This window comes from Hypanus sabinus, chromosome 1 (assembly GCF_030144855.1).
Source record: "Hypanus sabinus isolate sHypSab1 chromosome 1, sHypSab1.hap1, whole genome shotgun sequence".
NCBI classification, from domain to species: domain Eukaryota; kingdom Metazoa; phylum Chordata; class Chondrichthyes; order Myliobatiformes; family Dasyatidae; genus Hypanus; species Hypanus sabinus.
In genome coordinates this window covers 78,014,535-78,041,991 of record NC_082706.1, presented here as the reverse complement: position 1 = coordinate 78,041,991, position 27,457 = coordinate 78,014,535, and the positions used below count along the sequence as shown (strand labels likewise).

Below are 27,457 nucleotides of genomic sequence, written 5' to 3'. Positions count from 1 at the left end.
ACAGTTCTTTAAAGTGGTATTGCCAAAAGTTCGATATGCTCACAGTCCATTTAAAAGGAGAGACTTTACAGGACGATTTGAATTCTCTTTCACGTCACTTGGCTTCGATCCCCGACGTCGAACTTCCCACGAAGAATTCACGAAACAGAACGGCTTAAAGGCACTGACCTTTCCTTCTCCACTACCTTCAATCCTTTCTAGTTAAACCTAGGGATTAACACGAAGATAATCAACGAAATCCTTCCAAATAAGGATCAAACAAAGGTTGCCCCCGTTTCACCGTAGAAAGCGATTCTCCTCGATCTTTAACTTCCAACTTCGAATCTTCACTCTCCTCTAATTTCGATCTAACAGAATCATAAAGAACCTGCTGGCAATGACCTTTTAAACTTTAGCGTTAAATAAAAACTTCATCCTTCAGCTAAACTGCGTCATCACTTCAAACACGCAGTGGCATGAAGTCAACCTGGCAAATCCAGCCACGAACTGCCCCTCCTCACAGGGTGGGGTCTACCTTTTATAACCTGTAAAAAAAAACCTGTCACATGATCTCTACTGGCGGGAAAATGATGTCATTCCACCATCACAAGACCATCACCTCAAGTCCAGTACAGCTTCAACCCCAGTCACATGACAAGGGCTCCACTGTCATGTGTCACGTGGTGTGTAACAAACCAAATAACACATAAAACCTAAAATACCACGAACATATAGTAAAAGCAGGAATGATATGATAAATATACAGCCTATATAAAGTAGAAATATTGTATGTACAATGTATTTTCACTTATCAAAATCGGGAAGACAGTGAGCCAAAATCGATTTGGAGGAAAAAAATGCACGTATACGCATGCGCACACAACTGCCCGCACAAAGCTTCACGGTCATTGTAGTCTTTCTCAGGGTAAACACACATATAAAGCGGGCATCTTTTTCTCGTAGAAGGGAAAACCTCTTTGGTTAGCGAAAACAGGCACTAATGTAGGTCTTTCGTAACAGCAAGCTGTCGTAAAGCGAACATTCAAAAAAACGGGGGCCACCTGTAGTAATAAAATAATAGTAATTCTCTGCATGGCTCTGAATATATTCTCTGCCCTTTTGTTCTTAATATATTAAGAAAAGTCAGCTTTTTTGAATGTGTTCCTGAACCGTGGAACTCCATACCTGAAATGATAAGGAACATAAACTCATTTGACACTTTTAAATGCCAGAAATCCTCTTTAAAACCTTGGTTTTAATTAACATCTTTTTGTCTTTTATTTTCATGTTTGCATTTTATCCCATTGTAATGCACTTGTAACTACTTTGTTTGTATGAAAAGTGCGCTATAAAAATTATTAATATATTCATTGAATTGCTTATAATTCTCCTTTATCTTAACTGCCATAATATCCTGTCTCCCCTTTTTGTCCATCTGATTTCCTTCCCAAGAGTTCCAGTTCAGCCCGTTGTGAATTGAAGCTGGGTCTATAGTACGTGTTGACAACCTTCTTTTGAAGAACTGTTCAAAGTCATTAAAATATGATGGTCTATAAATGTGAAGTTTCAATAATCGGGTATCGAATTTGTTTGGAAATCTGACTTGTTCATTAGTCCAGAGCATGACCCAGGTTTTCAGAGACAAGTAGACTGTGGATCATGGCTGGGGTCTGGATTGAGGCTGGGTGTGCAACCAGAGCTAGCAGTGGAGTTGGGAACTCAATCAAAATACAGATTAATTTAAAATTTCCCATTCCCTTTAAACTCCATGGGTTCACTGGAAACAGCTTCTTTGGCCTTAACTGGTCCATTGCAGTCAAGATGCCCCATGCAAGCTAGTCCCATTTGCTAGTGTTTGGCTCCTAAGATTCTATACCTTTCCAATCCATGTATCTGCCACAACTATCTTTTAAATGCTATTGTACTCGTCTGAACCACTTCCACTGGCAGCTGAATCCGCATAGGTACCACTAAGCATTTTTAAAAAGGTTAACCTTCAGATTCCTTTGAAAATTTTCCCCTTTCAACCTAAACCTATGCCTTCTCATTCTTGATTCTCCAACCCTGGGAAAGGAATGAGTGCATTCACCTATCTAGGTCCCACATTATTTTATACACTTCAGTATAATTAAGTCCTGTTCTAAGGAATGAAGTGTTGGTCAAGGACATAGAATAGTACAGCCCACAATGCTGTGCCTACTGTTTAACCTGCTCCGATAGAGCTCTGCATTTCCCTTCAGCCATGTGCCTCTGAAAGAGTCTCTTATTACCCTATAATCATCAGGCTCCTGAACCAGGTAACTTCACTCACCTCATTTACCTTCTAGATGCATGGAATCACACCACCATAGAAAATCTCATTTAAACCCACCCTTGTAGCACTACCAAATATTACCACAGTATTGGTTCTTTTTTGTTCAGGTGTAACAAAAGATTAAAGGGATAATCTCTGCCCTGGGAGAGATTCCAGTGGTAAATTAATCTGAATTCTTGCCCACTACACTATTTTTTAGCTACACTTTCATTAGCCATATTGTTCTTTTCTAAGTATCACTGGCAAAGGCACTAAAAATCCAGAGATGATTACCCTCCAGTCACATACTACTGTGCAATATTTAAAACACGTGTCAACAAAATTCCCTTTGGTGGTTATTATTAGGTGTAACATTTGATTATCTGGAAAATCTACTTGTACATACCAACAAATTCCTAAGGTTGTTGGGTTTTTACAGTTTTACTGCAGTGGAATATAAGAAAGAATGGGACACTGCATTTAAGTAATGAATTTCTGTACTTTATGATCATCTGTTTAGCACATTTTAATCATTATGCATTTGGTTCAGCTTGTATTAACAAGATTGAGAGATAGGAACATTGAGTCTGCTCCACCATTCCGTCATAGGTGATTTACTATCCCTCTCAGCCCCATTCTCCTGTTCCCCCCCCCCCCCCCCCCCCGGTAACTTTTGACACCTTTACTTACCAAGAAACAGTTGACCTCTGCTTTAAATGTATCCAGTGACTTGACCTCCACAGTCGTCTGTAGCAATGAATTCCACAAGTTCACCACCCTCTGGCTAAAGAAATTCTTTCTCATCTCGGTTCTAAATGAATGTTCTGCTATTCTGGAGCTGTGTCTTCTGCTGCTAGACTCCCTTACTAAAGGAAACATCCTCTCCATGTCCACTCTGTAGGCTTTTCAATATTTGATAGATTTCAGTGAGATCTGACCCCCCCCCCCCCCATTCTTCTAAATGCCAGCAAGTAAAGGCCTAGTGCCAACAAATACTCATAAGTTAACCCATTCATTCTTGGATCATTCCCGTAAACCTCCTCTGGACCCTCTGCAATACTAGCACATTTGTTCTTAAATAAGGGGCCCAAAACTGCTCATAATACTGTCAGTGGGCACTAGCCTCTCCAGAATCAAGGACACCTTCAAAAGGCATTGCCTCACAAAGACGACATCCATCAGTAAGGACTTCCTTCATACAGGAGGTGCCCTGTTATTGCTACCATTAGGGTGGATGTACTCAGCATTTTAGGGATAACTTTTCCCCTCTGTCATCAGATTTCTGAATGGATAATAAATGAACCCATTGAACACTACCTCATTTTTTTTTGTTGGCTTTTTGTACTACCAATTTAATCGCTGTTGCAAAAGAAGTGTGGTCTGACAAATGCATTATGAAGCTTCAGCATTCCATCCTTTTCTATTCTAGTCCCCTCAAAACGAATGTTAGCACTGTATTTGCCTTTACCACCGACTCAACCTGCATGTTAACCTTTAGGGAATCCTGCATGAGGACTTCCAAGCCCATTGTACCTCTGAATTTTGAATTTTGTTCCTGTTCAGAAAATATTCTTCATCTTTATTCCTCCTATCAAAGTGCGTGACCATATAATTCTCTACACTGTATTCCATCTGCTGCTACTTCTCCCATTCTCCTAATCTGTCTGAGTCATTCTGCGGATTCTCTCTTTCCTCAACATGATTCTTCCCTCCACCTATCTTTCTATCATTGCAAACTTGGCCACGAAGCTGTCAAGTCCGTCATCCAAATCATTGATGTATAATGTGAAAGGAAGCTGTCCCAACACCAACTCCTGCAGAGCACCAGTAGTCACAATAAGCCCACCAGAAAAGGGCCGTCCCTGCCCCCCCATTCTCATTCTTTGCTTCTTGCCAGTCAGCTATCTTCTAGCTATGCTAGTATCTTTCCTGTAATACTATGTGCTCTTATTTAGCAGCCTTGTGTGCAGCACCTTGTCAAAGGCCTTCTGAAAATCCAAGAGAACAACCCCCACTGACTCTCCATTGTCTATCCTGCTTGTTACTGCCACAAAAATATTCCAACAGATTAGGCAATATTTCTCCCAAGGAAACCATGCTGACTTTGGCCTATTATGTGCCTCCAAGTACCCAGAAACCTCATCCTTAACAGTGAACTCCAGCATCTTCCCAAACATTCCCAAACTTCCCAAAGTTTACTGCTTTTTGGCTCCCTTCTTTGATCTTGAATCATTCCAGATTGTTGTGATTCTTGAAAGATCATTATTAATTCCTCCACATTTTTATTGACTACAGTTTGACATCAGACACTATCATCCCCTCAAAGCTTCTCAGTAAGTTTCAAGACCTTGGCCTCAATACCAGCTTGTGCAGTTGGATCCTCTATTTTCTCATCCCAGTCAGTTTGGATTGGCAACAGCATTTCCTCCACGATCTCCATCAGTGCAGGTGCTCCACAAGGAGCACCTTGCCCCCTGCTAACCACAACTCCCGTGCCATATTTAAATTTGCAGATGGCATTGGCTGAATCAAGGTCGTGTCAGCATATAAGAGAGGGATTAAAAATGTGGCTGACTGGTGCCACATAACAACTCTCAGACAGCCTAAGTAAGACCAAGGAGCTGATTATTGACTTCAAGAGCAGGAACTTGTCTGCATATAAATCCATATGTCATTTTTCAGCCCATTTTTCCAGTTGGTCTAGATCCTGATGCAGGCTTTGATAACCTTCCTCTCCACACACTATGCCCCCAATTTTGATGTCCTCCGCAAATTTGTTGATGTGGCGACCCACTTCCTAGCACACTCGAATCGGCTCACAAATAGCCAATGTGCAGGCACAAAGGCCAAGTCCGCAACAAAGGGAGAAAAGCCTGCGGGGGTTTGTGAGTACGTGTCTCTTGGAGCATCCGCGCCCGGGGAGGGCGGGATGAGGGAGGCCTTAAAGCAAGGCTGTGAAGTTCGAATAAATTATCTTTGACTGCAGATTACCGACTTTGTGTCGTTATTTTAGCACTGCGTGTAGCACACCGCTACAATTGGTGACCCCGACAGTCCAAACGATTTTGGACCGGAGATGACCGACGCTGCATCTGTTCATGCAGTTTCGTTGAAACTGCCAAGCTTCTGGACGCTGCGACCTCACCTATGGTTCCAGCAAGCAGAAGCCCAATTCCATGTTCGGCAGATAACCTCAGAGGACACCCATTACTACTATGTGGTGAGCTCCCTCGACTAGGACACAGCGGTCCAGGTTGTGGAGTGCGTACAGTCTCCCCCGGCGGACGGCAAGTACATGGAATTCAAATCCCTGCTCCTAAGGACTTTTGGACTCTCACGGCGCGAGCGAGCTGCCCGTTTACTGCACCTGGATGGCTTGGGAGACAGACTGCCATCGGCTTTAATGAATGAGATGTTGTCTCTGGCCGACGGACACACACCCTGCCTCATGTTTGAGCAGGCGTTCCCAGAGCAGCTGCCCGAGGACATACGCCTGCTGCTGTCCGCAGATTTCAGTGACCCCCAGAAGGTGGCAGCCCAGGCGGACTTGCTGTGGAACGCCAAGAAGGTGGGTGGGGTGTCCATCGCACAGATCACCCGGCCACGCTCCCAGCAGCAAACCAGTCCAGGCCCGGCCGCGGAGCCCGCTAACCCTAGAGGCAGGGGTGGGGAGCCCAACAAACAATGGTGTTTCTACCACCCGCGGTGGGGCGCAGAAACCCACCGTTGTCACCCGCCCTGCCAGTTCCCGGGAAACGCCAGGGCCAGCCGCTGCTGATGGCTACGGCGGCTGGCATTCGGGATATCCTCCTGTATGTGTGGGACCAGCGGTCGTGACGCTGTTTTTTGGTTGACACCGGTGCCGAGATCAGTGTCTTACCTCTGACGAGTTACGACACCCGCAACAGGGCACCGGGTCCCCCCCTGAGGGCCGTGAATGGCAGCACAGTAAGGACCTATGGCACCCGTCAGGTGCAGCTACAGTTCGGCTCCAGCCAGTTCACATGGGACTTCACACTGGCCGCCGTAGCCCAACCGCTTCTGGGTGTGGACTTTTTGTGGTTTCACAGCCTACTGGTCGACCTGCCCAGGAAGAGACTGGTCCACGCTGAGACCTTTCAGACGTTATCCCTGGGTGCAGCCCAGTTGCCAGCTCCTCACCTCGACTCCATTACACTGTCCGACAACGACTTCACCAGGGTCCTGGTGGATTTCTCATCGGTTCTGGCACCGCAGTTCACAGCAGCCATGCCCTGACATGGTGTACAGCACCACATCCCGACCCAGGGACCACCCCTCCACGCCCGTGCTCAGCGGCTTCCCCCGGACAAGCTCTGACTGGCGAAGAGGAGTTCAAGAGGATGGAGGAATTGGGGATCATCCGGCGGTCCGACAGCCCATGGGCCTCCCCCTTGCACATGGTGCCCAAAGCTACAGAGGGCTGGAGACTGTGCGGCGACTACCGCAGGCTGAACGAGGTTACCACACAGGACCAGTACCCTGTGCCGCACATTCAGGACTTTGCAGCAAACCGGCATGGCGCACGGATCTTCTCCAAGGTAGACCTCGTCTGAGGATACCATCAAATCCCGATGCATCTGGACGACGTCCCCAAAATGGCTCTCATCACCCCGTTCGGCCTTTTCGAGTTCCTTCGCATGCCGTTCGGCCTGAAGAATGCCGCACAGACGTTCCAGCAGTTAATGGACGCGGTGGGATGCGACCTGGACTTCGCTTTCATTTCTTTGGACGACATCCTCTTAGTTAGCAGCAGTTGTCAGGAGCATCTGTCCCACCTCCGTCAACTTTATGCCCGGCTGAGTGACTACGGTCTGACAATCAACCCGGCCAAATGCCAGTTCGGGCTCGACACCATTGACTTCCTGGGCCACAGGATTACTAAAGACGGGGCAACCCCTCTGCCCGCTAAGGTAGATGCGGTCCACCATTTCCCCCTGACCCACCACGATCAAAGGCCTTCAGGAATTCATAGGTATGGTCAATTTCTACCACTGCTTCCTCCCTTCAGCTGCCCGGATCCCTGCTGTCCATTCCGGGCAAGGACATTACCTGGGATGAGGAGTCCGCTGCTGCTTTCATTCAAACAAAGGAAGCCTTGGCGAACGCCGCGATGCTCGTGCACTCCAGAATGGACGTCCCTACCGCCCTCACATTGGACGCATCTGACACGGCAGTTGGTGGGGTACTGGAACAGCTCATCGCTGGCCGCTGGCAACCCCTGGCATTTTTCAGCAAACACCTGCGGCCACCCGAGCTCAAATACAGTGCTTTTGACCGGGAACTGTTGGCACTATACCTGGCAATCCGGCATTTCAGGTATTTCTTAGAAGGTAGGCCCTTCACCGCGTTCACAGACCACAAACCGCTTACCTTTACGTTCACGAAGGGTTCCGATCCCTGGTCGTCCCACCAGCAGTGCCATTTATCCTACATCTGAATACACGATGGACGTCCGGCGCGTCTTGGGTAAGGACAATGTCATGGTGGATGCGCTCTCTTGTCCTAACAAAGACTTTGAGGCGCTGGCAGAGGCACAGCAGGCAGATGAGGAGATCCCGAGTGACAGAACCGCAGTCTCCGGTTTGTAGCTCCAGGACCTCCCCATAGGCCCAGGTGAGAGGACCCTACTCTGTAACGTCGCCACCGGCCAGCCCCGTCCCGTCATCTCGGCACCTTGGCGGCGACGTGTTTTTGACTCCATTCATAACTTGGCGCACCCCTCCATCTGGACAACCGTCCAGATGGTCTCCAGCAGGTTTGTTTGGCACGGACTCCGCAAGCAGGTCAGAGAATGGGCCAGAACGTGCATGCACTGCTGAACAACCAAGGTGCAGCAGCACCCCTAAGCTCTGCCGCAGCAGTTCCACCCCACCCACTGGCGTTTCGATCACATTCATGTTGATATCGTGGGCCCCCTGCCAGTGTCGCACAGAGCGCGGCACCTCCTGACTATCGTGGACCGGTTCACGAGATGGCCAGAGGCGGTCCCGCTCACCCGACACCACCTCCGAATCTTGCACCCGGGCACTGATCGCCTCCTGGGTGTCCCGCTTTAGTGTACTGGCCCACATTACCTCCCAACAGAGGCACCCAGTTCACCTCCAGCCCGTGGTCAGCTATGGCCAGCCTTTTGGGGACTCAGCTGCACCACACCACTGTCTACCACCCACGGTCGAATGGACTAGTGGAGCGTTTCCACCGTCACCTAAAGTCGGCTCTCATGGCCCGCCTGCGAGGAGCTAACTTGGTGGACGAGCTTCCCTGGGTCCTACTCGGCATCCGCACGGCGCCCAAAGACGATCTGCATGCCTCGTCGGCCGAGTTGGTGTATGGCGCACCCCTGACCGTCCCAGGTGAGTTCATACCAGCTCCAAGGGGGCAAGAGGAAGAACCCGCAGCAGTCCTGGGCAGGCTACGCGAGAGGCTCGGTGACCTGGCCCCCATACCCACTTCACAGCATGGGCAGAACCTGACCTGCGTACCCAAAGACCTGCAGAACTGTAAGTTTGTGTTTGTACGAAGGGGCGGGCATCGGCCACCGCTGCAATGGCCCTATGAGGGGCCGTTTACGGTGCTCCGGAACAATGGATCCATGTTCGTGCTGGACGTTGGGAGAGAGGAGGTTTTCACGGTGGACAGACTCAAACCGGCCCATGTAGACCTGGCGCAACCGGTCGAGTTTCTGGCACCACGGCGCAGAGTCCGACCTCCCAAACAGGGTCTGGCCCAGACTGTGGACATTGGGGGGGTGTATCGCTGGTTCTGGGGGAGGGGGGGGTTATGTGGCGACCCACTTCCTAGCACACTCGAACCGGCTCACAAATAGCCAGCGTACAAAGGCCAGGTCCACAACAAAGGGAGAAAAGTCTGCGGGGGTTTGTGAGTACGTGTCTCTTGGAGCATCCGCGCCTGGGGAGGGCGGGATGAGGGAGGCTTTAAAGCAAGGCTGTGAAGTTCGAATAAAATTATCTTTGACTGCAGTTTACTGACTCCGTGTCGTTATTTTAGCGCTGCATGTAGCACACCGCTACATTGATCCAGTTTACCACATTATCATCCAGATCTTTGATAAACACAGATCCATGCAACACACCATTAGTCAAAAGCTACCAGTCAATCTACTTCCCTCGCAGTTTGCATATACAAAGCTAGACATTTTCTCAAAAATCAACCAAGCCGAAAGTTTTATTCAAGGTTTTCAATGAGAACTTGTGAAACTGCAGAAAAATATGTAAAATAGGAATTAAATTATATATAAGATTATCAGGCGCCTGAATATACAAATCGTGGTCGTTGTTAGGTCGCAACTGGAATTTCCAGTTGGTGGACGATTTCCCTCCACGCCTTTCTGACATTGGGAAATCATACACTCGGCAGATTACAGCAGTGGTTTGCCTTTGCCTTCTGCCGGGTGAGTTTAAAGAGATTACCCCCTCGCAGAGGATGACCAGGACGTCTAAGTGCCTTGTTGTGCTCTTGCCGCTCCACCATGCCTGCTGGCCTGCCTTCTTGACTGTTGGACCATTAATCGGTCTCTTCCACTCAATCTGCCAGGGCCAAACTTCACACGCTGGGATAGGCAAATCCCCTACCTCACCGAGGGTCGGAAGACCCATCGGCTACCCTCACCTGATTTGGCCTGTCTGCCGAGATGGTTTACCGGTGTGTGGCCGCTGCGCATGCTACAGCTATTTGGAGCCACAGGTGAGAGCTGAGCGCCTGGTGGGGACCAAAGGTGGACAAGCTGCCCTGAGAAAGGGCATGGCAGGCCCCCCCACCAGAGGTGCTGCCCCTCCCTAGACACCCCATACAACCGGAATATATAAATATCGTCGATTATTCTCACAATTGGTTTAATATATGCAATTTCCATAACTATGCTGTGAAAACCAGATTGATATACATTGATGTTCATGCAAAACAAACAGCACTTCTTGAGGCCAGAATACAACCATCTAATATCACTCTCTTCTCTTGCTAAGCCAATGTTGAATTTAATTTGCTGCTTTTTGAATGGCAAGTGATTCCAGCCTTCCATGTGGGACTGTGTCAAAGGTCTTGCTAAAGTCTATGTTGGTAGCATCCAGCACCTTTCCTCCTTCAACCTTTATGATAACCTCCTTGGAAAAGCTCCAACCAAACACAGTCATGTTGACTATCCTTAATCAGGCCCTATCTGTCCAAATACCAACAGTTTCAAGAAAAAGTTTGTGAACCCTTTTCAATTACTTGGTTTTCTGCATTAATTACTCATAAAATGTAGCCTGATCTTCATCTAGGTCACAATAATAGACAACCAGAATCTGGCTAAACTATAACACATAAACAACTGTAATTTTCATGACTTTATTGAAGACATTTAATTAGTGACAGTCCAGACTGGAAAAAGTATGTGAACCCTTGTATTTAATAACTGTTAGAACCTCCTTTAGCAGCAGTAACCTCCACCACATATTTCCTGTAGCTGCTGACCAGACTTGTACAACAGTGAGGAGGAATTTTAGACCATTCCTCCATACTAAACTGTTTCAGTTCATCAATATTTCTGGGATATCTTGCATGCATAGCCCTCTTCAGGTCATGCTACAGCATCTCAATTGGGTTAAGGTCTGGACTCTGACTTAACTGTTCCAAAACACATTTTCTTCTTAAGCCATTCTGTTGTTGACTCACTCTTGTGTTTTGGATCATTGTCTTGTTGCTTCTAATAAGCTTCAGATGATGGACCCTGATATTCTCCTGTAAAATGTCTTGATACAATTTTGAATTCATTGATCCTTCAATGATTGCAAGCTGTCCAGGCCCTGAGGCAACAATGCAGCCCCAAACCATAATGCTTCTTTCACCATGCTTCACAGTTGGGGTGAGGATTTGGTGTTGGTGTGCTGTGCACTTTTTCCTCTAAAAGCAGTGTGCATTTCTGCCAAAAACATCAACTTTTGTCTCATCTATCTACGGAAAATTGCCCTAGAAGTTTTGAGAAACATCCAGGTGGTCTTTTGCAAACTTGAGAGGTGTAACAGTGTTTATTTTTGGAGAGCAGTTGTTGCTTGTGTCCTTACGCACCATTCTTGTTCAATGTTTTTCTTATAGTGGATACATGATCAGAGACTTTAGCATGTTCTAGAGATTTTTGCAGATCTTTTGCTGTTACCCCGGTTTCTTTTTCACCTTCTTCAGCATTGCATGTTGTGCTCTTGGTGTAATCTTTGCAGAACAGCCACTCCTAGAGAGATTAACAACAGTACGGAATTTCCTCCATTTATAGACAATTGAAAATAACACTCAGGTCTTTAGAAATGCTTTTGTAGCCTTTTCCAGTTTCATGTATTTCTTCAATTCTGCTTCTAAGGTCCTCTGAAAGTTGTTTTGATTGAGGCATGGTGCACATAAACAGATCTTTCTTGAGAAGAGCAGGATCTGTCAGTAACCTGACTTTGTGTGTCTTTTTATAGGACAGGGCACCTCTAAAACCAATACCTCCAATCTCATCTGATTGATTAGAACACCTGACTCCAAATAGCTTCTGTTGAAGGCGTTACCCCAGAGGTTCACATTATTTTCTGAACCTAGACTGTGATTGTTTCAATAGTGTACTCAGTGTTGACGAGAAGTACAGCTGTCTGTGTTATTAGTTTATGCAGATTGTGTTTGTCTATTATTGGAAACCATATGAAGATTGGACTATATTTTATGCAAAGCAAATTTATGTCCTCATTTTGGCTTCTTGATTTCTCTCAAGTGTTCTCTTCAATTTCTTACAACATAAGAAATAGGAGCTGGAGTAGGCCATCTGACCTGGCGAGCCTGCTGCGCTATTCAGTAAGATCATGGCTGATCTGGCCATGGACTCATCTCCACCTACCTGCCTTTTCCCCATAACCTTTAATTCCCCTACTATTCAAACATCAATCCAACTTTGTCTTAAATGTATTTATTGAGGTAGTCTCCACTGCTTCATTGGGCAGAGAATTCCTCAGATTCATCACTCTCTGGGAAAAGCAGTTCATCCTCATCTCCGTTCTAGATCTACTCCCCTGAATCTTGAGGCTATGTCCCCTAGTTCTTACCTACCAGTGGAAACAACTTTCCTCCTCCTATCTTATCTATCTCTTTCATAATTTTATATATTTCTATAAGATCTTCTCTCATTCTTCTGAATTCCAGCGAGTGCAGTCCCAGGTGTCTCAATCTCTCCTCATAGTCTAACACCTCTGGAACCAATTTCAAGTGCTTCATTTAATCCTAGTTGCCTATACTTATAATGTGTCTCCTTCTTAACCAGGGCTTCAAAATCTCTTGAAAACGAAGGTTGTCTAAACCTGTTAGCCTTTCATTTTATTCTAAAAGGTATTCTGTATCTTCAAGATTTCACTTTTGAAGGCCTCCCAGTTACCCACTTTGAAGTGGCTTAAAAAATTAAAATGAAAATAAGAAATTCAAAATTGCAAATACTGGAACTCCAAAATGAAAGCTGTATTCTGCGGAGTTTCAACTTGAGTCTGGCATACTTACTACTGCCATTTTTTTCTGTTTTTACTGGACAAGCTTGTGAATGGAATTCTAGTGCTTGGGGGTTGGCCACTTAAGATAGAATATGTGAAGACTGGTGCAAGTCAGAAATTGAAGTTAGAGAGATTGGATGTGCTAAAACAAGGGAAGATTTGAATGAGGTCTTTAAGATCAATCTTCACCAGAGCTAATTTAGGTCAGCAAACTTTGGTTCATGGATAAATGTGAGTTGATGCAAGTTCCACAATAGCCAGTAAATTTTTAGTTTATCTCAACATTTTGGAGGACCACCAAATGAACAACCATTTTATTGAAAAAATAGCATGTTAATTACACCTCATCCTTGTTTTGTGATATGCCTAGTCTTCATTATTCATAGCAAAACAGTTTAACTGATCATTTCTGTTACCATTGACAGCTACATTTCAACAGCAATTCCAGTGCATTGGCCATAAACTGATTTGAAAATATCATAGATCATAATATATTAATATCATAATATATATTAAATATATATATATATTTAACATGCAATTTTTTTTCTCTGACTTGGCCACTCCAGGACATTAACTTTGTTGTTTTTAACCCATTCCAGTGTAGCTTTGGCATTATGGTTGGGGTCATTGTCTTGCTGGAAAACAAATCTTCTCCTAAGTCACAGTTCTCTTGCAGAATGCCTCAGGTTTTCCTCCAGGATTTTACTGTATTTGGCTGCATTCATTTTGCCTTCTACTGTCACAGGCCTTCCAGGGCCTGCGGCAGTGAAGCATCCCCACAACTTGATGCAGCCACCACCATGTTTTGCAGCATGTTTTGTGTTTTTGATGTGTGGTGTTTGGCTTACGCCAAACATAGTGTTTACTCTGGTGGCCAGAAGGCTCAATTTTGGTTTCATCAGACCATAGAACCTTCCACCTGACTTCAGAGTCTCCTTTCTGTCAAACTCTAGTGGAGATTTCATGTGAATTTTTTTTCCAACTGTGGCTTTCTCTTGGCCACGCTCCCATAAAGCTGCAACTGGTGAAGCACCTGGGCAACAGTTTTATGTGTTCTCTCTCCCATCTCAGCCACTAAAGCTTGTGACTCCTCCAGAGTTGTCATTGGTCTCTTGGTGGTCCTGTTCTTGCACGGTCACACAGCTTTTGAGGCAGGTTTATAGCTTGTGCCATATTCTTTCCGTATCTCGATGGTCGACTTAACTACTCCAAGTGATATTCAAAGACTTGGAAATTTTTTTATATTCATCTCCTGACTTCTGCTTTTGAATAAGCTTTTTGCAGAGATGCTTGTAGTGTTTTTTTGCCTCATGGTGTAGTTTTTGCCAGGATATTGACTCACCAGCAGTTGGACCTTCCAGATATAGGTGTATTTTTTACTACAATCATTGAAACACCTTGACTGCATACAGGTGATCTGCATTTAACTAATTAGATTACTTCTATTACCAGTTGGCTGCACCAGTGATGATTTGGTATACATTATTAAAAAGGGGGTGAATACTTGGGCAATCAATTATCATGTGTTTTATGTTTATAATTAATTTAGATCACTTGTAGAGATCTGTTTTCACTTTGACACGAGTCTTTTTCTGTTATTTAGTGTCAAAAAAGCCAAACTAAATCCATTGTGATTCAATGTTGTAAAACAATAAAATATGAAATCTTCCAAAGGAGTGAATATTTTTTATAGGCATTGAACTATGAATATATTGACAGGAAGTTGAAGATGTATTTGAAACTGGATTCATTTGCTGATTTAACAAAATTTTACAATTTCACCAAGTTTACAATTGTCTACAGGAACTACACTTTTTTGTATATATAATTGGTCAATCAGTAAACCTTTAATTTTGCAGCCTCTTTATTTCAAGAGGCTTGCAAATATAATTTCTGACATTAGTAAAATAAAAATCCTGAAGTGGTGAGTGTAAGAATATTTAATAACTTTTATAAAAAACTTAAAAATAGTTTGTTTTCCCTAGATAACTCCAAGGTCCACTCCATCAGCAGGAAATAGGATCCATGACTCACCCTTGTCAGGCCAGTCTAATGAAGACACCTTCACTCCAGGTGACAAGGAGGTAAGACCAAATTTCTTAAGATAAAATGTGCATCAGCATTGATGTTTTATATTTAATTTTAGCATTGAACTATTTGCAGTCATTTAATATGCTTTTATTTGTTGCTATGGTGCTTCCATAGATTGATAACATTGTTGCCTCATAGTTTAGGGATCAATTCTAGGTTCAATCCTGAATTTGAGTGCTGTCACTTTGTGTATGTACAATCAGACTAAGCGACCACAAGCAAACAGTTACTTGTATATTGTTTCTTATAGATTGTATTTGCATTTGTATTTTTTTGTTCTTTATACTTTTTGTGTTTATTTTGTTTCAGTGGATCCCGAGTAGCAATCATTTTGTTCTCCTTTACACTTGTTTACTGAAAAATGACATTAAGCAATAAACACAGAGGCAATATGTTGGAGGTCCTAAAAAGACCATATTATTTTATGTCATATTCAAGAGACGAGACATTTGTTTTTTTCCCCTAGCTACAGAAGTATATGTCTGCTACATTTGGTCATCGGCATGGTCTTCCATAACTGCCTCCTTCTCATGACTGAGGAGTTGTTTCCTGAATCATTGTTTGGACTCAAGTCGTCTACAGGCATATGGTACAATGATACAAAGGAACCATAAGAGAGCTATAGAGAACCAAAAGGTGGGGGAGGGAGGTTGGAAGCCCATCAAAACCATTAAAAAATGTAGGGGGTGCATAAAAACGAAATAAAGGAAAGTGGTAGATTAGGTTAATCCGTAAGTGTTTTTCTAGTATAATAAAGGCAGAAGAAGAACCATATAAAGAGTAGGGCTGATTTGGGTCTTGAAAAATCAGTGCACAGAGCCTGACCGTATGGATAAGTCTGAAATGAAGACCTTTTATCAGTACTGTGGTGGTTTGGTAGAGGTGTACAAGATGATGGGCAACATAGATAGAGATTTTTTACCAGGTGGAAATGGCTAATATGAGGGTCCGGATGGGATATACCCTAAGTTACACCAGGAAGTGAGGGATGAGATTGCTGTGCCTTTGGGGATGATGTTTATGTCCTCATTGGCCTTAGGAGTAGTACTGGATGATTAGAGGGTGGAAAATGTTACTCCTTTCCTCAAGAAAGGGAGATAGGATAATGCTGGGTATCGTAGACCAGTGAGTCGTAATTCAGTGGTGGGCAAATTATTTGAGAGGGTTCTTAGAGACAGGATTTACAAGCATTTGGAGAAGCATGTTTGGATTAAGGTTAGGGATACCCAGTATGGCTTTTTGAGGGGCAGGTCAAGCCTCACACTGTAGAAGTGGTGTTTATATGCATTTTAGTGAAGTTTCCCATGGTAGCAGGGGAGATGGGGGTTGGCAGCTCACCTAGGTAAAGGGAAAACCCTGATCTCAAACCTCCACTGCCTTGTGGCTATATCCACTCATGGGGATGGCTTCAGGAGTAAACCCCAAGGGGGACAAATTTGGAGTAGGAGTCTCTAGGGGAGTCCTATATAGAGTTCAATGCTGACTGGCAACTCCTACAATGCTGCTTGATACAAGCTGTATTGGTCTCTGTCATTCCTTTGGGTTCATCAGATGTGTGGAGTGGGAGAACTTGCTACATGGGCAACAGCTTGTTTTTCATATTGTACTACCTAGGCTTGCGTATCTGGACAGCTAGGGTGCATATCCATGGTCAGTTTTGACCAACGGAAGCCCTCACTCTCATGGTAGGGTATTTCAGAAAGTCAAGAGGTATGGGATTCAGAGAAACAGCTCTGTGGTATACATTTGACTTGCCCATAGAAGGCAAAAGGTGGTAGTAGATGGAGAATATTCTGCCTGGAGGATATTGATCAGTACTGTTCTGCAGGGTTCTCTTCTGGGATCCCTGCTCTGTGATTTTTATAAATGATTTGGATGAGGAATTGGAAGAGTAGGTTCTTATGTTTGGTATTCACACAAAGGTTAGTAGAACTGTGGATAGTGTGGAGGGTTATTGTATGTTGCATTGTGGCTTTTACAAGATGCAGAGCTGGGTTGAAAAGTGGAAGATCGAGCTCAATTTGGAAAAGTGAGAAGTGATTCATTTTGGAAGGTCCAATCTGATGGCGGGATACAGTGTTAATGGCAGGATTCTTGGCAGTGTAGAGGAACAAAGGGATCTTGTAGACCATGATTATAGATCCCTCAAAGTTGCCATACAACTTGATAGGATTGTTGAAAAGGCATATGGTTTATCGGTCTTCATTAGGGGATTGTGTTCAAGAGCTGTGAGGTAATGTTGTAGCTCGATAAAACCGTGGTAAGATCACGCTTGGAATAGTGTTCAGTTCTGGATGCCCCATTATAAAATGATGTGGAAGCTTTAGAGTGGATGCAGAGGAGATTTATCAGGATGCTGCCGTAACGGGAAGGAATGTCTTACGAAGGTAGGTTGAGTGAGCTAGGGCTTTTCTCTTTGGAATGAAGAAGAATGAGAAGTGACTTGATAAAGGTGATCAAGATAAGAGGCATAGGTAGCTGGAGACTTTTTCCAAGGGCAGAAATGGATAAATAAAAAAATAAGATGAAAAGAAAGTATGGGAGGGGAAGGGGATGTCAGAGTTAAATTCTTTATCCAGAATGGTGGAACACCCCACCAGGGTGGTGGTAGATGCAGATACATTAGGGGCATTTAAGAAACTCTTCCATACACATGGATGATTGAAAAATGGAGGGCGGCTATGTAGGAGGGAAGGGTTAGTCTGATCTTGGGGTTGGCATGCCTTACTGTAATGTTCTATAGACTCCTGTGTTAAATGTGTTAGGTAAATTATTGAAGACGATTCTGAGAAAGAAGATGTACGTATATCAAGAAAAATGGCTGATTAGCAATAGTCAGTGTGGCTTTATGCAAGGGAGACCATGTCTTGTGAACTTCATTGAGTTTTTTGATGAGGTGACCGAGAAAGTAGATGAGGGCAGGAAGGTAGATGTGGTTTATATGAACTTCAGGAAGGCCTTTAAGGTTTTATGTGCAAGCTGCTCTGGAAGGTTAGGTCACATGGGATTCAGGAGGTATGGCTAATTAGATACGCAGTTGGCTTAACGGTAGAAAGTGGAGGGCGAGTGTGGAAGGTAGTGGATTTAATGGCAGCCTCCTGTGTCATTGCAAGTATAAAAGGAGGAATATGACCCCAAGTTCTTGATGCACCCACTGATCGCCCCGTTAGGAACCGTCAGGATATTGTGCATTTAACGATGACTGCTCTGAAAGTATCTATGATGTCTTTATCCTAACTTAGAGCTGACTGCTAATAAAGTATTTCAGATGTTTGTTTTGATGTACACTTTCAAATTGCATTTCAGCTGAGATAAATAAACTCCAGGAAGAAACGGAAGTTTTTACATTGGGGAAAAAAGAAAAACTCTTGGCTGTCAGGATGTGGTTTTGGGCCCTTTGCAGGCTCACGCTAAAACAGGCTGAAGTCAGCATGGTTTCCTTGCCCAAGTGTTGGAATACTTTGAGGAAATAACAGGCAGTTTAGACAAGAGAGTCAGTGGATGCTTAGACCACAAGACCATTAGTTATAGGAGTAGAACCAGGCCATTCGGCCCATCAAGTCTGCTGTGCCATTTATTCATGGCTGATCCATTTTTCCTCTCTGCCCCAATCTCCTTCCTTTTCCCCATACCCCTTCATGCCCTGAACAGTCAAGGATCTATCAACCTCTGCCTTAAATATACATAAAGACTGGCCTCCACAGCTGCCTGTGGCAAAGAATTCCACAGATTCACAGCTCTCTGGCTGAAGACTTTCTTCCTCATCTCTGTTCTAAAAGGATGCCCCTCTATTCTGAGGCTGTGTACTCTAGTCTTAGACATTCTTACCATAAGAAACATCCACACTATCAAGTCCTTTCACTGTTTGATAGGTTTTAGTTAGGTGATCCCTCATTTTTCTGAATTCCAGTGTCTACAGGTCCAGAGCCAACAAATGCTAAGCCTGGAATCATTTTCGTGAACCTCCTTTGAACCCTCTCCAGTCTCAGCACAACCTTTTTAAAATAAAGGGCCCAAAACTGCTCTCGGTGTTCCAAGTGAGGCCTCACCAGTGGTTTATAAAGCCTCAACATTACACCCTTGCTCTTGTATTCTAGTCCTCTGGAAATTAATGCTAACATTCCTCACCATAGACTCAACCTGCAAATTAACCTTTAGGGAATCTAGCATGAGGACTCCCAAATCCCTTTGTGCCTCAAATTTGGCATGTGGTTGGAGATTGGAGTGCTAGGACTGAGGATTGGGATGTTGGTTTGCAAGCACAGGTAGTGGAAAGTGAGACTGTCTGGAAGGACAGGCAGATGATGGGGGCAAAATTCAGTTAGTTTGATGAGTTGCAGTGTTAAAGGGGGACACAATTGAAAAGGATGACAGATAAAAGACTGAAGGTGTTATATTTGAATGCATGCACAATGCAAAATAAGGTGGATGAAGTAGATGATCTTGTAGTGTTAGAGACTGGCAGGTTTGACATGGGTATCATAGAGATGTGGCTGAAAGACGATTGTAGTTGGGAGCTTAATAACCAATGACACACAATCTATATTATCTGTCGAAAGGACTTGCAGGTAGAAGAAGAGGAGAACTGGCTCATCTGGTAAAAATAGAAATCAAATCTTTAGAAAGAGTGATACAGGATTGGAAGATGTAGAATCCTTATGGGTAGAGTTAAGAAACTGTAAGGATAAAAAGACCCTTATGGGAGTTTTTTTTACAGGCCTCCGAACAGTAGCCAGGATATGGTCTACAAATTACAACAGGGGATAGAAAAAGCATGCCAAAAAGGCAATGTTATATTAGTCATGGAGAATTTCAATATACAGATAGATTGGTAAAATCAAGTTGATGCTGGATCTCAAGAGAAAAAGTTTGTGGAATGCCTCTGAGATGGCTTTTTGGAGCAGGTTGTGTTTGAACCACGAGGAGACAGCAACTTTGGATTAGGTGTTGTGTAATGAACCAGATGTGGTTCAGGAGCTTAAGTCAATGGAACCCTTAGGAAAATGGTGATCATAATGTGATGGAATTCACCCTCCCAATTTGAAAGGGAGAAACTAAAGTCAAATGTATCACTATTGTTGTGGAGTAAAGAGATTTACAGAGGCATGAGAGAGGAGCTGGCCAAAGCTGATTGGAAGGAGACACTAGTAGGGAAGATGGCAGAGCAGCAATGGTTGAAGTTTTTGGGAGCATTTCAGAAGGTGCAGGGTAGGTACATCCCAAAGAAGAGGAAGTATTCTAAAGGCAGGAAGACACTGTTGTTGCTGACAAGGGACATCAAAGCCAACATAAAACCAAAAGAGTGGGCATATAATAGAGCAATAATTAGTTTCAAGTTAGAGGACTGGGAAATTTTAAAAAATGAAACAGAAGGTAACTTAAAAAATACATGGGAGGGAAAGATAAATTCTAAAGGTAAGCTAGCCAATAATATCAAAAATAATTCCAAATGTTTTTTTTTCCAGATATATAAAGAGTAAAGGGGAGAGAATAGATATTGGACTGCTGGAAAATAACACCAGGGAGATAGAAAGGAGGACAAGGAAATGGTGAACAAAATGAGTATTTAGCATTTGCCTTCACCATGGAAGGCACTAGAAGTATGCTGGAAGTTTGATGTCAAGGTGCAGAAGTGAGTGCAGTTGCTATTACTGGGGAGATGGTGCTCGGGAAACTGAAGGGTCTGAAACTTGATGAACTACATCTCAGGTTTCTAAAAGAGATTGTGGAGCCACTAGTAATGATCTTTTAGGAATCATTCAGTTCTGGCATGGTTCCAGAAGAATGGAAGTTTGTAAATGTCACTCCACTTTTCAAGAAGAGAGGGAGACAGAAGAAAGGAAATTATAGGCCAGTTAGTCTGACTCAGTGGTTGGGAAGATGTTGGCATTGATTGCTAAGGATGTGGTTTCAGGGTACTTGGAGGCACATGATAAAATGGGTCTAAATCAGCTTGGTTTCCTTAAGGGTTGGAATTGGTTAATTGGCAAAGAGTGGAAATAAAGGGAATCTTTTTGGACTAGTGGTGTTCCACAGGGGTCAATGTCGGGTGCACTGCTTTCAATATGTAAATAATCTGGATCATGAAATTGATTGCTTTGTTGTGATGTTTGCGGATGATACAAAGATGGGTGGGGGGGCAGGTAGTGTTGAGGAAATATAGTCTAAGGAATGATTTGGACAGATTGGGAGAATGGGCAAAGATAGGTTCTTTTTTAGTAAGGGCATCAAAAGTTAGGAGAATGGGGTTAAGAGGAAGATGTGTCAGCCATGATCAAATTGTGGAACAGACTCAGTGGGCCAAATGGCATAATTCTGCTCCTACATCTTATGGTCTTACAAGTTTCCATTTTACTAAAGCATCCCTGGGTTTGCAGTTTAATGGTAAATCAAAAATAAGAGCTGAACATGCTAGATCTGTATGTCATGAAGTTTAAAGGTGTCTGAATATAACTTGGTATAATATTTGGGCTGATGACTTTTTAATTTGCTTTATTTAAAGTACATTTGTGCCTCTCTGTTCTTGGTTTGTTTTGGCTGTTAGAATTTAATATTTATATTTTCCTTTTTTTGCTGTTTATACTTGAACAGTAGTAGTATTCCTGAAAAGTGGCAGATTTTCTTATGCTTTGTTTGGGCTTAAATAAAGCATATCATGTGAATTAAGCTTCTGTTAACGCTGGAATAGTCAGATGATGTGGTTTTAATAAGAGAAACTTCCAGAAACTTTGGTAGTTATTTGAATGAGAGTTCTTTTTGCACATAAAAGATCAAGATGCTTTTACTGTTGCTCTCTTTAAAGCAACTTCCACGATGTTACTTGGTTTGAATGTGCCTGACTATTTTACTTATTTCAGCTGCAAATCTTTATTGTCCTTTTTCAATGTCTGGAGATTGTTGTAACTTGTTTATAACAAGAATCTAGAACATGTCACCGATGCAAAAATGATTTTCTTTTGTCCAACTCAATGGATCTTTAGAAAAAACAAATTCTAATATAATGTGTGGAACATATGGTTTAACGCATTGTTATTTTATTACTGAGATTTCCATAATTTCCTGAGTATTTCTTTGTTTCCCTTTCTGTTTGTGAACGAGACAGCTGTTGGCCGAGATGATAACAGAGCCTGCTTTTCTCTCTGAGTACACTATCTTTGCTCTGGAAAGCATCAAGCGGTTTAAACCGCTGAATATCAATGTGGTGAGTCCTCCCACCCTACCAGCAATGCCATGGTAGTGAAGGAGAAGCATTTTGGAAGAGAAAATTATGTTGCTTGAAGCTTGCGTTTTTTTTCCAAGGCATTTATTTAGTACTGAACCTTGAGTTTATCTAGGGGTTTCATTAGGTATTGTTGATGTCTACTTTGGCAAACATACCCAAATAGAGCTTTAAGTGTCTGTTTAGATTTGAAGAATGGGAACTTTAAATATGGGAATTCTAAGCTCATACCTCCAACAGAAAATGAAACCCTTAAATAATCAATATATGGTTTGCTGTAGAATCTTAACCAGGTATTGCTCTTGAATACTAGTTGATGTGAATAATATCCACAAATGCATGTTTTATAAATTAATACATCAAAGCAAAGACTAACTTAATGTTAACATCTTGAGCTTGGTTATGTTGTGTGTTTTATTAAACATAGACTGAGCTATTAAATGACTATTTTGTTGCCTTACTGTAGTACATCTGATGTAACATTAAATTGAAACCAATTGACATTTCCAGTTAAGGAGTGTAATTGTAAATGCTAACAATTATTTATAGAACGTTCGAGTGCAGGAGCTCACCCCTCGGCCTAGTAGTTAACGACATTAGCTGAAATTCTTCAAGATGTCATTTTGAAAATCCTGTTTGATATTTGAGTGACAATTTGTTTTGTGATGTGACCAGGTGAATTTTTAATCATACAAAAACAGACATTGCTGGAAACACTCAGCAGGTCAGCTCGTATCTATGGAAAGAAAACTGCGAATGTTTCCGTCCTGGATCCTTTCTCAGTATTTTTTTCCCTTTGAAAGACATTGAACAAGACTTGGTAAATAGAAATGCTATGTCAATTGAAGCTGTAACATTAACTGGTTTTTAACTCCCTCATTACCCACAGCCTCTACTTTGGGATAATGAAAATAGTTGCTTCAGTGAGCTACACATGGACCCCTCAGATATGTTGTGTTTAATTGGACTGATGGGCTGAAAGGACCTTGAAGTTTGGTACATTGTGTAAACTTCCCGAAGTTTGCACTATGCGAGAATTAATAACTGACTGTTCATTCCTCCCCCCCCCCAAAAAAAAATCAACATTAATTGATGGAGGTCCCATCTGGAATTTTGCGTTGGATTCTCTAGTGCGGGAAAGGTACTGACTTCAATGGGAGCACAATGAAGATTGATCAAAATTATATAGCTGCTAATGAAGTTGAGATAACTACTTGCATCAATCTGGATTCCTTTAAGTAAAGGCAATTAAGGTATAATTTAATTGAGGTGTTTAACATTTATAAAAGGTTAGATGGAATTAGCATTTTGTCTAGAACTGTGAACCTTAAAATTTGATGCAAACCATTCAAAGTTCAGAAAACACTTGGAGACGATTGCAGAATCCTTCAACTCTTAAGCCGAAGTGTTTGAAGAGCTGAAAGAATACAAAAAACTGAATACTCTAGAAATTTCGGTAATCAGGCGTATAAAAGTTACTACTTCACCACCCCGTCTCTTCTACCATGCCATAGGCTAAAAGCAGCTCGCTGGAGTCCTTTGTCCTAAGCCAGTCTTTCAAGGTATAGCCCATATTTGAAGGTCTTTGGAACTTCTGACATTTCTGTCACACTGTTTTTTTTTATGGGATGAGGTTGCTACCCCCATGCCCAAACCTCCTCCTCTTGCAGCCAGGCCTGGAACCACCCATGGTAGGAGACATAGCCTCAAGGTTCAGAGGGACACATGTCAATGGCCTTGCGAAAATCCAAGTAACCACATCCACCAACTCTCCTTTGTGTGATCTGCTTATTACTAAGCAGGTTTGCAGAATAATGAGAAATGCAGTTCTATTTCAAAATTAGAATCAGGTTTATTGTCACAATGCAACCAAATTTGTTTTTGTGGCAGCATTACTGTGCAAAGAAATAATAAAAAGTCCAGTCACAATTAAAAAAATTAATAGTGCAAATGAGTAATAGTGGATTAGTGTTCATGGACTGTTTCAGAACGCTCCTGTACTGTCGCTTTGAACATAAAAAGTAGAAACAGGAGTAGGCCATCTGGCCCTTGAACCTGCTCTGCCATTCAATAATATCATGGCTTATCTGACCATGGACTCATTTCCACCTACCTGTCTTTCCCCCATAATCCTTAATTCCCCAACTGTGCAAAAATCTATTCAACCTTGTCGTAAATATTTTAATTAAAGTAGCTGCCACTGTTTTATTGAGCAGAGAATTCCACATACTCACTACTCTTTGGGAAAAGCAGTGTCTACCCTGAATCTTGAGGTTATGTCTCTTAATTCTAGTCTCTCCCACCAGTGGAAACAACTTTACTGCTTCTAACTGATCTATCCCTTTCATAATTTTATGTTTCTATAAAATCTTCTCTCATCCTTCTGAATTCCAGCAAGTACAGTCCCAGGCGACTCAATCTCTCCCCATAGTCTGACCCCCTCATCTCTGGAATCAACCTGGTGAAACTCCTCTTAACTGCCTCCAAAGCCAGTATATCCTTGCTCAAGTAAAGAGACCAGAACTGCACGCAGTACTCCAGATGTTTTCTCACCAGTACCCTATACAGTTGCAGCATAACCTCCCTGCTTTTAAATTCAATCCCTTTAGCAATGAAGACCAACATTCCATTTGCCACCTTGAAAGCTTTCTGCACCTACAAACCAACCCTTTGCGATTCATGCACAAGCACTCCCAAGCAACATGCTGTAATCTTTTACCATTTTAATACTAATCTGATATTCCATTTTTCCTTCCAAAGTGGGTAGCCTCATGTTTACTGATACTGTACTCCATCTGCCAAACCCTTGCCCAGTGACTTAAGCTATCTATATCTCTGCAGACTCTCTATATCCTCTGCACAATTTGCTTTTCCACTTAATTTAGTGTCATCAGCAAACTTAGATACACTACACATGGCCCCTTTTCCAGATTATTAATGTATATTGTAAACAGCTGTAGATCCAGCCCCAGCCCCTGATGATTGTCAACCAGAGAAACACTCATGTATCCCAACTCTCCGTTCTCTATTAGTTAACCAATCCTTGATCCATGCTGATACATCACCCCCAACTCCGTCTATCCTTATCTTACGGGTAAGTCTTTTATGTGGCACCTTTTTGAACACATTCTGGAAATCCAAGTAAATAATGGCCATCTGTTCCACTCTATCCACTGCACTTGTTATATCCTCAGAGAAGTCCAGTAAGTTTGACAGCCAGGACCTGCCTTGTTGAAACTATGCTGCATCTGCATGATGGATCCATTTCTTTCCAGATGCCTTGCTACTTATTTAATGATAGCTTCAAACATTTTTCCAACTACAGATGTTAAAATAACTGACTTATAGTTACCTGTCTTTTACCTATATCCTTTTATTTTGAACAGTGGCATGACAGTCGCCTTCTAATCTGCTGGGACCTTCCCAGAGTCCAGAGAATTTTGGTAAATTATCACCAATCCCTCTATGATCTCTGCCATTTCTTTCAGTACCCTGGGATGCATTCCATCAGGACTGGGGGACTTGTCTATCTTTAGGCCCACTAGTTTACACAGGACTACCTTTTTAGTGATAGCTATTGTATCAAGGTCCTTGCCTCCCATTGCATCCATATCATCTCATATCATTGATGATAGTAATGAGATGAACACATGCCCTGGTGGTCAGGGTCCTTAATGATGGTTGCTGCTACCTTGAGGATGACATCCTTGATGCTGGGGAGAGTTTTGCTGTGTCAGAGCTGGCTGAAATTACCATCCTGTACAGCCTCTTTTGATCCAATGTAGTAGCACCTTCATAGCAGATGCCTAGGCAACCAGTCAGAATGCACTCCACAGGACATCTGTGAGATATTGACACCCAGGAACTTAAAACTGCTCATCCTTTGCACTGCTGACCCCTCAATGTGTTCTCCCGACTTCCCATTTCTGGAGTCCATAGTCAATTCCTGGGTCTTGATGCTAAATGTAAGGTGGTTGCTGCAACACCAGTCACCCAGCCAATCTCTCTCTCTCTCTCCTGTATATTTCTTATTGCCATTTGAGATTCTGCCAACAACAGTGCTGTCATCAGTGAATTTTATAGATGGTGTTTGAGCTGTACCTAGCCACAAAGCCATGAGCATAAAGAGATATTGTCAGCGAGGAGGAAAGTCTGATTTTGGAAGTTGAAGGTAAGCATGAATGATTGTGGATGAAATGACAGATCCTTGTATCCAAGTCCACAGTTCTATGAAAGATGGCATGTTTGATCAGGGGATAGAAGGCATATTTTCTTAAATGCATGGTAGGGATATTATTGGAGAAGATTTTTAGTGATGGGGTCCATTCTCATCTGGAAAAGCATAGACATAGACTACACAAACTGGCATGGGTTTGTTTGTGGGAGTTTGTGCCTAAAAACTTAAATGAGTTTTTGAGGAGGTGCCAAAGACAATTAAGTGTAGGGCAGTGGACTTTATTTATTGATTTAGTAATAGAGCTCTTCAAGCCATGCTGCCTCAGCAACCTAGATTTTAATCTAATGATGGGACAATTTACAATAACCACTTAACCTACCTGGTATGTATTTGGACTGTAGGAGGAAACCGGGGCACCCAGGGAGGACATACAGACTCCTTACAGATGACGCTAGAATTGAACTTCAAATCCCTATGCACAAGCTATACTAGAGTCATGTTAATATGCTACTGTGGTGCATGTTGTCTACATGAAGTTTAGTAAAGCATTCCCCAAGGTCCCTTGTGCAGGTTGATCCAGAGAATTAAGGCACATGAGATCAATGAAGACTTAGTAAATTGGATTCAAAATTGGCTTGGCTTTTGAAGATAGAAGATAGTAATGGCGAGCTGTTACTCTGATTAGAGGTTTGTGACTTGTGGCATTTTACAGTGATTAGTGCTGAGACCTCTATGACATGGATATATGACTTTGATGAACATACAGGTGGGCAAATTAGTAGACACAAAAATTGGTGAAGTTGAGTAATGAGGAAGGGTGTCACAGATTCAGCAGCATGTAGACAAGATAGAAATGTGAGCAGAGAAATGGTAAATTAATAAAAACACAAAATGCTGGCAGAACTCAGCAGGCCAGACAGCATTTATGGGAGGAGGTAGTGACGATGTTTCGGGCCGAAACCCTTCATCAGGAGCCATGGTAAATTAAGTTTATTTCAGGCAGGTGGCATTTGAGAGGTCAAATGTAAGAGCAAAATATACAATAAATGGAAGGACACTTAACAACTCTAATACATAGAGGGATCTTTGTGTGCAAGTCCAGAGGTAAGAGTGGTAATCTAAGAAGATAGGGTGTAAAGAAGGCCTCTGACATACTAGCCTTTATTGAT

The 27,457-nt window shown here is 42.9% G+C and overlaps 1 protein-coding gene across 3 annotated transcripts in view; it reads left to right on the top strand.

Annotated features, from left to right (window-relative positions):
* golga4 (golgin A4) overlaps positions 1-27,457 on the top strand; it is a 192,904-nt gene that overhangs the window by 5,112 nt on the left and 160,335 nt on the right. For all 3 annotated transcript variants that reach the window (XM_059971108.1, XM_059971100.1, XM_059971093.1), the window contains exon 2: positions 14,787-14,885. In XM_059971108.1, the coding sequence (XP_059827091.1) occupies positions 14,787-14,885 (99 nt within the window). The remainder of the gene's footprint in view (positions 1-14,786; positions 14,886-27,457) is intronic.